Source organism: Metopolophium dirhodum, chromosome 1 (assembly GCF_019925205.1).
Source record: "Metopolophium dirhodum isolate CAU chromosome 1, ASM1992520v1, whole genome shotgun sequence".
Lineage (NCBI taxonomy): Eukaryota > Metazoa > Arthropoda > Insecta > Hemiptera > Aphididae > Metopolophium > Metopolophium dirhodum.
Window position 1 is genome coordinate 86504725 of NC_083560.1, and position 13219 is coordinate 86517943.

Below are 13219 nucleotides of genomic sequence, written 5' to 3' on the forward strand. Positions count from 1 at the left end.
ATACTTGAAATTTTCACTGAATGTTTATATTAGCATTTTCTATACACGATAAAATTTTGAAAATATTTTGACTCTTTTTGAGCTGTTTACGGACGTTGTCAGTTTTCAATTTTCTTAGTTTTTTTTTTCTATAAATATCAATTAAATTTTATTTGCTGGGCAAAAAAGCGTGAAAATATAAGGCTCCTGATATATCATTCTAATAGAAGTTAAAAAATATTAAAAATACATAAGCACAATTTTTTTTTATAAGCATTTAAAGTTCAAATTTTGACAACATTAATCAAATTTATAATTTATTAATTATTTTGTGGTTAAAAATGTATAAAATGTTTAACTTTTATGGCTAAGGATTGAAAATTTAAAACAAGGCTCCACGTAAATAGGTTATATATAAATTACTTTATTCACAATAATATCATCAAATATACTTCGTAATATCATAGGCTGACTGACCGTTTTCGCTCAGAATCGTTTTTCTTATACAATGATATTATATCATTGAATTCAAATTTAACACCATCCATTACAGTGACCCACTTGTAACCTACTGTACAGCAGAGCGACATCCACTTATCCACCTTTTTTTTATTGATATTAATACTAGTTTTTTGTTACCTACTTTATGAATATTAAAAAGTTTTGATACTATATAAATATTATGTTTTATTTATCACAATGTTATAAACTAGCTTATAGTCGGGGACAAGAAAAGTGGCGTGTGACCTCGACTGTACCCCAACCCACACCCGGCCTGCGGTCGGTGGTTCTCAACATGTGGCGCATGCGGCGTATTTCGCGCGCGCAGCGTAACATTTTGTAAATATATAACATAAGCATATAAAATGATAAGATGTTTTTAAATAAAATTTTTTATATTAATAGTACGATTTTGTTGTTTTGGTTTTTATTATTATAGATAATATGTAAATATTTTTAAAAAAGCGCGGCAATTAGTATTGTCCGTTTAAGAACCCATTAGACGATTTAACCGCTTGGATCGCGTCGGTCACACGCCACTTTTCGTGTCCCCGACTATAGCTTATAAGTTGCAGGTAGCAAGACCATTGGTAGAAGATTTCTTAGGTAGGTTATTAAATAATTAGACTTTGTTGAAAAGTTTAAGTTGTATATTTAAAATTTGTTCTTCATAAAACACTCTTAGTCCAAATTGACAAAATTGTTATACTGTGTCTCGCGAAAGTGCTCGCATGTACGATGGTAAAACACGTCTATTCTACAGGCCGTTTCGGGTCTGGTTTTATAGGGCCTCCTGCTCTCCTACTTCCCCCTAGTCTATTGATATATCTGTGGACTTCACAGGACGTGATTCATAATATTATCTATTTATTCCTACGCCTGGCTATTCCGAGAATCATGTCCCATTATTATCTTTATCATATATGTTATATGCCATCAGTTAATATTCAGATACTATGCGTTATTTATATATATATAATATATATAATAAAATTAATTTATATATATTATATTCACATGATTATGATATGGTTCATATTTCTACTGTCAGCTTTTTTATATAGTTGTTTAAAAATATGTACTACGGTTTACCTACTGTATTCTAAATATTAATCATGTGTGCTCGGCCACCTGATCGTATATTTTCACCCCCTTTCTTATTGTGTTTGAACCTACTCGTGTATGACTAATCATTGATTACTTTCTTATTATGTTAAGGTGAGGTTGTTCATCCCCATTAGAATGTAAACACAAGGTTGCGTTGCTTTCTTGTTGTATTTTAATTAGATTTTTGACACTGATTTAAATTATATACTATTCTTTATATATTCTTTGATGTTGTCTAATATACCTTAAGGCGAAACGATAGCAATAATATAGTACCTATGTATATTATTGGGTTCGTTACAACAATATTAGGTTTGTTCCAGCATAGTGTTGCAAGTGGTTGCAAACGTTCAGCGCATGCGCAATGTCAAAAACGTGTTCCAGCAGAGCAAATTTAAAACATCCAACAAAATGTTTTCTGTTCCATCAGTGCTGCAACATGTTATCGACTTGTTGGAAACAATAATTTTCTGTTGCGAGTTATTCGTTTAGTCTAATGTTTCGCGCATGCGTACAATGCAAAATATTAATTATTGTGATAATGTTATATTGTTTTGACAGTTAGCTTAAAATACTATTTTATATTTTTATTTTATTTATTGATTGACATTTTGAGATGGATTTGGAATTTTTCGACTCCTCGTCCTCTTCATCGTCCGAGTCCGACTATGAATTTTTATTTGGTAGCGACGACGAAGTTTATTTTGAAGACAGAATAAGACCGAAAAATCAGAATTATTTTGAGACTGTAGCAAGGTAAAAAAGCTTTTTATAATTACATTGAAGTTAATATTTATAAATTTTCCTTGTTGAATAATTAACACATGGTAAGCAAACATCCCCCTCTCGGGTTTAAATTGTAACTTTTTTATTTTTCTAAAACCTATGGGTAGTTTTGGTAAATTTGTTGCTGAATATTTATTTGACAACATAAATTATTAGTTTTTTTTTTTTAGATACAATGACTTAGAGTTTTTGGAACATTTCCGTGTTAGACGCCACATTGCAAACAATTTGACCATACACTTTGAGGCCAGTCCAGAACTTAATGACACAACTGGAGGACATGGAAAAATACCTGCCTACAACCAAGTAAGTCACTATCAAGTTACTTATTTTCTCTAACCTAAAGTCCTAAGATAAGAGTTAAATTCTAATGTTGTAAATAGGATTAAAAAATTAATTTATAAAACTTATCTAAGACAGACCTTATCAATCTATTTGTATAAATAAAGGTGTTAAATTATGTATTAAATTAAATATTAATTATTAAGTCTATAAAATGAATTAATGAATTAAATTAAATTAATATATATTATGATTATTAATATTTTGATTCTGAAACTTATCTTAAATTGTTTTTTAGATTTTAATTTTTCTCTGGTTTGCTGGACATCAGACTGCCTCTTTCCGTGATGTTGCTGACAGGTTTGGTATAACAATAAGCAGCCTGTTCAGAGTTGCGAGACGTCTGACACATGTTATAAGCCGTATGGCTAGTACCATGATAACTTGACCGAATGAGGAAGATAAACAGGAAACCAGGAACTTTTTCCAAATAAAAGGATTTTCTAATGTCATTGGGGCTATTGATGGAAGTCATATACGTATTGACAAGCCTTCCTCAGACCCAGATTCCTATTATAATAGAAAAAAATATTTTTCTATTCATGTATGTATTTTTTGTATGTATTATTTTTCTTACAGAATTTTAATTATAATTATATTGTTTACAGATGCAAGCTGTTTGTGACCATAGAAATAAAATTAGAAGTTTATTTATCGGGTTTCCTGGGTCAGTCCATGATGCCAGAGTTTTTAGGAGGTCACCATTAGCTATTAACTTGGGAATTCTATGTCAGGAGAATGTGATTCTTGGAGATAGTGCTTATCCTTGCTTACGCAATCTTATTACACCATTCAAGGATAATGGTAGATTGAGCCGTCAACAAATTAACTTCAACAGAACACTATCATCATGTCGGTACGTTATTGAACATTGTTTTGGTTTGCTCAAGCAGAAGTTTAGGCAACTTTACCACTGCAAGCTGCGCAAAATTGAGCATATAGTGCATTTCATCAGAGCTTGTTGTGCATTGCATAATTTGGCAATTGACGATAAATTTCAAATAATAATTGAAAATGAGGATGAAATTAATAATGGCGATGACATTCAACTGGATGATGACAATGTTGAAGGAGACATCCCCGAAGGAACAACCTACAGAAACTATTTAATGCAAAGAATGTTTCCATAAAACGACAGTTTAATTTGTATGTTTTTTGTGTGTAGTTTTATTTATTTTATTAAGTAAAAGTCTAATAATTTAGAATGTTTAATCAAAAATTAAGAAAATATTACATAACATTATATTTAAATTTGAGAATCTTTATTTATTTCCTTGATTGTGGTTACAAATATTTAAACAATTTCATTAAAATTTACCATACATTTAAAATAAAATAAAATAAACCTCAAACACATTTCTTTGTGTACAAGACAAACTTATTAATACATAAAAAATATTTAAAAAACAAATTCAGTCTGAATAACAATAATAAAAATATTAAAAATAACAATAAAAACCTTTAACACATTTAGCTTCTAATCCCTGTTAAATAGATGTTCGATTTATCTTCTATTATTTGTTAAGTAAGTACTCCTTGAGCAGCTTATTTTTTTCATCAAGTAGATCATTTTTCCTTTTATGCTCAGCAATTTTTAAATTTTGAATTTGAATATAATTTTCATAAAATTTTTGTTTGTCGCTTCTTATACCTTCGAGTACATCAGTTCTGGTTCCTTTTCTTTCAAATTTATTGTTGTATTTTTAACTGCTGTTTTCCTCTCATCTTCAACAGACCTAGAAGCTTTATTTATAAATTCATCTGGTTCATAAATCACTTCATGTACACTTCCTTGCAGTGCTGGTATGTCATTGCAGGCTTTAGGAGTATTCCTTATAACCTCAGTCTCTGTCAACAAAATTTCAGGGTTTATTCTTTTGGATTTGTGAAATATATTATCCATCTGCTCTTCAAATTCAAAATATTTCCTCCCTCTTCCTGTTTTTTTATTGTTATCAACAACAGCTTTATAAGATCGTACTTATGTCTGAAATTTGTTATTTACTTGTGACCCTGTTAATTTTAGTTGAAATTCAGTGTTTAAGATCTCAGCAATTATTTCATACAACATTTTGTAACTCCGAATTCTACTTCCTACGTCTTTGTAGTTTTTACCATATTCATCAATCAGTCTGAGTGTCACATTTCTAGACCAATGTGTATATTCAACTGTGGTTAAATTTGAATTACTTGGAGTCTGTGGAGGATCTCGCATCACAAGCATTTCACTTAATTCTGAAATAAATTAAAATGTTTATAATTATATACACATAACTAATATACTGAATAGTACTGCGTTGTAATACTGATTAGTACAGAGCTCGTCATAATAGCACATAACTGTTTTGTTTGTCTAACAATGGACATTTATGTTTTCAAATTAATTACATTTTACTAACCTGTAATCTGTATAAACCTTTTCCTTTTTTGATGTTGTTTTAGTTGTAGGTACCTACGTCTTGACGTCTTGTACTCTTGTGTAGTAAATAGCAGTTAGCACGATTAATCGGGGTAAATGATAATAGTGATAATACAATTTTGGCGGCAATTGATAAGAAATACCGTATAATTGATAAACAACCTACGTTAACACAGTAATATACCTTGGTAAATGGTAATAACCACAACCGAAAACTTTTTTAGCCAAAAACTGTTCCAGCAGATCACTGGTTGCAAACTTGTTGTGTTAGACGCATGCGCGTTGATTTCATGTTGCTAACAATTATAACTAGTTACCAACACTATGCTGGAACAAACCTATAATATGTAGATTAGGTAATATGGTTTCAGTCAAAAGAGAATTCAATATTTGGATTGGCCTGGCTAGTGTTTATCATGCAGAAATACTAAAATTAATTGTCTATTAATTTTTTTTATAGAAGCTTATTAGCTTTTGTTTGAGACTAAGTATCTTAGCCCCCACGATTTGTTATTATGCCTATAAATAAATAATTAAAAATTTATAAAAAATGTAATTCAATAAAGTAATTTATTACATTTATATCATTGAAATGTACACAATTTGTGTTCTGTGCTGTGATTCATAATTAAACCGTTAATACACCAATATTTACACTAATGGTGAACAGTACAGAATAAGTTAATTTCTAGATAAAAGACGGTTACCTATAACACTGACCTACGTACCAATCGGGCAGTGTTCCGCATGTAAAAAAATCGGAATTCAAATTGTAAAAAATGCCATGCCCTGAACCACAAATGCACAGGGTTCAATACACGTACGCATTAATGATATTTTAACTATCTCTGCACTTGAAATGCTACTCGGGGTTCTAAATTATTTTTTAAGTACTTGTGGAAGGAAAATTTGTACACACTGATAGCTCGCGTTTGGCTTTTTAAATCTTGTTAAAATTTGCCTTCACGGCTTAGAGGATAGGCAACACAATGTGGCGCTATCAGTACTGCTCATTTATTATTTGAGTATTATTAATCAAAATATAATTGTGTTGGCATTGTCATTTATTTTACATTAGTATTAAGAAACTTACATAGGTTATTTTACCTTCAAAAAGTATATAGGCCCGTCGGCCTTAATACACAAAACACAACTCACCTATGGTAAGCTAAGTGGTGGATTTCATCCCACGCGAGCCATGCCGGGGACGTAGGTAAGAACAATATAATTACAACCCGCACACGTGCGACCACCTAGCTGTACCACAACGAAGAAATCACAAGTACAATGATTGCCGCTGCGTGCAGAACAAAACACAAAACCACACTGTTCACAGTGACGCTGATGAGGAATAACACCCTAGAAACAGGAAAACAATTAAATGAAGGGCAACAAAGATTGCGCGAACGATACTCACCAGAGTCAAATCACAACACAATACACCAACAATGTGGTTTTAGCAGCAGCCGAACGTAGCCGAAGATATGAAAAATAAAACAAAACAGAAGGACAATTGGAGACAACCGTCCTGGGCAACAGCCGCAAACGAAGAGAAAAATAATTTTTAGATGGCCGATTTTAACGGTAACACACTAACACATTACAACACGGAATAACAGTGTCACCTGTACAACAAAACAAAAGTATAAAAAAAAACCAGAACATTAGGTGACACACAACTTTGAAAATGAGTTTTAATAGAACGGCTTTTTTGCAATCACTTGAAAGAAACAAAACATTGATAACGTGTTGGCCTTACACATGCACTGGGCGGTCAGCATACAACAGCTGACGCCACTGTCGACCGCGCGGCAGTGACGCGTGATAAGAACCACCACGGAACACAGGAACATAATATAAAACAAATACAATTAATTTGAATATTGCCATATTGGCGCGAACACACACCAATCACTAATAAATTGTTTTTCGCTATACATAGTATTAATTTCACTGACCATTGTTAGTCAAAGTTAAAAATTTGGTTTAAAAAAAGTATCACGTGTAAATAAGTGAATCGTTAACACTGCACAGCGACAATAATTGTGTTTATCTACAGAATGTAACTCACAAGATAATTATCAAAGTTTTAACGTAATCGTTATCGTATTCGTAATCAATAGTACTAAAATAATTGATAATAAATTAATAACCAATAATTTCGCCTTTAATATTTAAGATATCACAGGTAATGGGATCGCAATTCAGACGTGCTCAAGAAAAACCCGGGACGTAATTAGTAACATTTTTATACTTTTTTATACGGGACGCAATTACAAATCATTACGGCAATAGTGTGGTACATATTATATACCTGCCATGTTTACTTTTGCTGCTACCTCGTGCGATGTTTTTTCTGTTAGATTCTTTCTTGAAAATCAAGGAAAATTATAATTGTAATAAATTATATTGTTAATATAATTATTAATTAATATAAATTCGACCTTCATCACAGTTACACGCGACTAATTGAAAACTGATTACAAATCGGTTTATTTTAAGGCCCTCCGCACACGAAGTTACTAAAAAGAAACTAAACTAGTAAGTGATTTGAATCACTATAAAATCACAAACTGATTACAGACGCGGCTCCACACACGAAGCTACTCATTAGTGACCAAAATCTTAAATTTGTACAACGAAATGAGCGCGTAGGTACTAACTATATACTAGTATACTGTATACTATACTGTACTATACGACGTACAATGCTTAGTTAAGTATTGTAGTGTATAGTCATAAAGTTATAAGTTATATTAGTTATTAGTTTTACTATAGTTGTGCCAGTTGTGGTATATACGTCTTACAAATTTGTTATACAACCATGTCAAGTACGGTTTCCATTGATGTAGAAATTATGGTAATGTACCATTACCTTAGATATAAGGAAAAGAAAAGGAAAAGGAGATATTGGGTACATCCGTATCTTGAAAAAAACATTCACTGCAGATTATTTGTAGCAACAAAGGAGCTACAACAAACAGACTCTAAATTTATTGCTTTTTACCGTATGCCTTTATATAGGATAGTTATATAAATTTAGTGCAACTGATAACTCCTTATACACAAACATGAGAGAATGCGTGAGCGCTGAAGAAAGATTATTAATAACTCTAAGGTAAGTAACTAAAAAGTAATTTTAATTTTAATAATTTATTTATTGTAATATAAGAGTAACAACAGTAAAACATTTGTATGATACTACATTTTTTAAACATAAATTATATTCAATTAGGTAATACTTTATAAATTAAAAATATTATAGGTTCGTAGTTCTCTGTAAAAGCTTCCTAACTACGTTGTAATACTTATCTGCAGCAGTGATTTGACTGTTTTCAGATGTGCATCACGGGATCACGATCAATTTTCGCTTTTTTGGCTTCAATAAAAGTTTTGTCAACTGCATCATTTTTAAAGGCACGTTTGTTTTTTGGTCGAGTTGTTGGCTGAGATTGTGTTTCAGTAGAGTTTGCATAACATTGTGTAAAATGTGGCTGAGACCTGATGTACCTGACCGATGTTATTGGAATGTTTGGAGTTGAAGGTTGAGGTGGTGATAATGGTTGTGAGTCATGTAAGTCGTAATTTTCTTTGAATTCTTGGTTTTCATTCTCTTCTGGTATATTGGGTACATTTCCAGTAGTTGAACTTAAAGTTTTAATGTATGGAATACTAAATTGCATAGCTTCTGAGAGATAGTACGGCTTTTTTTTCGTTCCAAAACTGCTCGCAAATATTTCCATTTTTCTTTACATTCTGACACTATAATTGAAATGGGAATTTATAAATAATACTTCTCTAAGTCACAATATTTTTATTAGATTAATATTTTAATAAAATAATTTAGGGATAGTCAAATTCCATTTTTTTTAATTTTCACTACATATAATACGTCGTCTTAATATAGGTCCTATTTATTTTTCAAATATCTAGGTATTTAGCAACAGGTGGAACATTTGTGTCAATATCAATTTACTTCGCCAGAGGAGAGACTACAGTAGGATGCATTGTAGCAGAGACATCAGCAATACTTTGGGATATATTAAATAAAAAGTACATGGCTATACCCGACAAACATCAGTGGAAAATAATTGTCGAACGTTTCGAGACCTTATGGATCTTATCAAATTGTATTGGCGCTCTGGACGGCAAACATGTAAGAATAGAGAAATTCCCAAACACAGGCTCCACTAATTACAATTATAAATCGTTCCATTCCATTATATTAATGGCATGTTGCGACGCAGACGGGTTATTTACAATGATAGAGGTGGGATATGCTGGACGAAATAGCGATGGAGGCATTTTTCGCGCTTCCGCTATGAAACATTGGATTACGCATGCTGGTTTTGATATTCCTCCATCCTCGCCATTAAAGTACGATGAAAATAAATATCATTTTCCGTATTATTTAGCGGCAGACGAAGCATTTCCTTTGTCAGGCTATCTTATGAAACCATATGCAAAAAAAACTTTGGATAATATGAAACGAATTTTTAACTATAGATTGAGTCGTGCTAGAAAAACTATATAATGCACCTTTGGAATGGCTGCTGAAAAATGGGCTACTTCGAATGGACCTATTCGTTGTCACGACCCTAAGAAGGTGAAAAGCAGCGTGTATTCTCCATAACTATGTCCGAAAAACAGAAGGGCTTGAATACACACCTATACATATTGACGATCATGAAATAGTTGCCAATGAAAATTATGTAATACCACCAACAGTACAAAACACAATATCAATAAATATCAACTCTTCAGCTAATGTTTTGAGAAATTATTTAGCCAACTATTTCATTGATCCACGAGCAGTTTTACCGTGGCAATGGAAGTACTGCTGTTGAATTCAAAGATAATTGAATGTTTTTTCAAATTAATTGATTATGATTATTTATAAATTATTATATAAATTTTAATAATTTATATAATAATATTTAATAGCATAAGATTTATTTTCATGTATATTTTTTTATTGTATTCGAAATAAAAATATGTGTGTATATGTTAAGGTGTATGACCGTATGGCAGTAAATGTTGACAGTCACTGGTGTATGTCGACATTCACTAATAATTTTGATGAATGTTATCAATTATTTCAAATATCTCACAATGCGGACATTTACCAGTATTTGTTGACATGCGCAATAGTTATTATTGAATGTTGACATGTGTGACAACGACAACATAATATATAATCAAATAGATAGCTAATAAATTCATAAATAAATATAGTTGAACAAATTAATTTTTTAATATTTAAGTTTAGGTAGTATAAGTATATGCTTTATTAAGTTGTATTTATTACAACACGGTAAACTATCGTGGCATTAACTGTTACAAAGTATTCCCCCATTCTTACAATTACATTTTTTTGTATTACATTTTTTTTTTACAATTGCATCTTACATAACCTTGGGCACCACTTTTGGAAGTAGCTGTCGATACCTGTCTCAAAGACATTGTCTTATCGAATAAAACGTCGTTTAACGATATCAATTTTTCTTTGCACACTGCAAATTGATTTCGAGTGTACAGCTGACTGATAATCCCATATTTTGTTCCTAATTTGTAGAAGTCATTATCAACGTCCATTACAACATCCAAGATATTTTGGTAATCCATACGTCCTCGATCGATATCTGGAACACGCACTCGAACAGTATCACCTACTTGAGCAGGCGGAAATTTTTGGTTCGACGATCGCAGCATTACATTTGCTTGTGTTTGAAGTCCATTTAGTGCCAAAGCTCTATTCTTAATTATATTCTTCCTCCTTTCATTTATGTCTTTTAAATACAAAATATTTGTTTGAATTATTTTTGTAATAAGTATTATTATTTTAAATTATATACTTAATAATTCATTTTGGTTTTTGTCATCACTTTTTTCCCTGAGCTTATCTTCATCATTATTTGCTTGATTGTCAAGATTATTGTCGCTTTTACCGTTAGACTCTTTCTCTACTTCATTGTCATCACTTCCTTTATTTTCTGGGTCAGTTTGAGGGGCTGTCAAAAAAATTCTTATTTAGTTACTATATATCGATCACACTTTATGCATACAAGGTGTCACTGTATATTAATATATTTAATTTAATTTTATAATTTATACTTACTTATAGACTGAAGTATTTGTTCTAACTCCTCTTCTGTTGCTAGTTTTTATATTTGTTCTCGTGGAAGAGAAGATGTTAAAAGACCTCTTTGTGCTTTAGTGCCTAACATAGCTTCGTATGGCGTTTGCTTAATACCTTGATGATGCGTCGTATTTTTCGCAAATTGGACAAATGGTAATGCTTCTGACCATTTTGTAGTGTCATTATCTTCCATCATAGCCCTCAGTATATTTTGGAAATCTTGGTTTGCCCTTTCGATGGATCCATGTGTTTGGCTGTGGCGTGGTTTACCATGCACAATTTTCACACCATCCCACATTGAACACAGCTCTGATATAACTTTATTTACGAGCTCTCGTCCATTGTCGGAATGTAAAATATTTGGCGCACCGAAAATAAGGTTAGGTTAATAAGTGATGGGCAAATTCTTCTGCAGTTTTAGATTTTAGAGTTCTTAATTGAATAAATTTGGTAAGGTGATCCTGATAATTTAATATAAATTTAAATTCACCATCTTTGCAAGTTTGCATATCTACCAAGTCTACTTGACACGGGGAATTAAGTTCACGACTTATAATAGGTTTGATTACAATACCTTTTTTTGGAACTTTTTGTTTGGTTTGGCATTGAACACATAAACTTAAAAATAACATAACAACTTCATATGTTATATTTTTGAATTTGTTCTGTAATTCGTTCATCATTCTGGTTCGCCCTCCATGACCAATTGTTATATGAGCTTCGTACATAATGTCGTATAGTTCTTCGTTCTTTACATAGTAAATAATTTTAGTTTCACCTGTTTTTAACGGGACGATTAGTTTATGATTATCCATAATATCCATAACGTCAAATCGATTTAATCGTCTGTAATCACTTCGTTGTTTATTTTTTTTTGCTTTAACATTTATAACTTCACTTATATATTTATTATATTTTTCAGTGCTTAACCCTCTGCCGTGCGCTCGTGCGGCATCCGTGCCGCACTTTTTGAAAAAACGCGGCAACTTTCTAAAACCTCGGTGTATCCGATTGAGGCGCACGATAACTTTTAGTTATTCAATAAGACACATGATGGCGCAAGAGTCGGCCAACAGTCATGTCGCGTTGTATCACTAGTGTAATAATCCTCATTATTAGTATATAAATAATATGTATAATTATGTATGTACGGACATTCGTTGACTTTGCTAAAAGTCCATATTATAGGAAAGCGTGTGTGCAGATGAAAGGCGATGACTAGAAATAGAGCACACCTTGAGATCGTACGGACGTCATCATAACAAGGTGACTCCGCGTAGCATAAATAGGAAAGTGATAGACAAACACGGGGAGTCGAATACCAGAGACGACGAGAGTATGTACTTCTAAATCCAGTACAGACGTTTGTTATGTTTTTAATAAAAATACTTTGAACTAAACGAACATTGGTGTATCTTTATTATACTTCTAATTCTATTTCGAGTGCTGAAGTGGACACGTTACAACACTAGCCAGTATTGAAGTTGACGTTGTAATGAAAATTCAACGCTTGGATTTCTGGTATTTGTATTATTGCACGTTTATTGTCATTATTCTTAGTAATTCATTATACAGATACAATTTAATTATGTGTATTACAGTATTTCTTTTGAATCATTAAATTATATTATACTCTTGCGAGTGTACATCAAAAATAGGTTAAATGTGGGTTTACATGAAATCAAAGGGGGGGAAGTGTGTACATATAACTCACGGTTCTTTGAACGGTATATGACTTATGATGGCTGGTTGGGTTTGTGGCAATATGCATCCACGGATAGTGGTGCGATCACGGCGGTAATTAGTATCACTACCGACATGAACGGCTCGGCTTTGAAATCAACAGTGACTTTGCTCGGACGGCGGTATGTTGACAGAAATGCTGGTAGACTGGAATGGCTCGAACGATGTGGTGTCTTCCTCGGTCTGCTCGGTAACGAAGTGGT

The 13219-nt window shown here is 32.1% G+C and overlaps 1 protein-coding gene across 1 annotated transcript; it reads right to left on the reverse strand.

Annotated features, from left to right (window-relative positions):
- Positions 1-10513: 10513 nt before the first annotated feature.
- On the reverse strand, positions 10514-11571 carry LOC132943151 (uncharacterized). The gene is made up of 3 exons (XM_061011998.1): positions 11337-11571; positions 10990-11145; positions 10514-10923 (listed from the first exon to the last, which is right to left on the reverse strand). The coding sequence occupies exons 1-3, from the start codon at positions 11569-11571 to the stop codon at positions 10514-10516; spliced, it is 801 nt and encodes a 266-aa protein (XP_060867981.1).
- Between the last annotated feature and the right edge of the window lie 1648 nt (positions 11572-13219).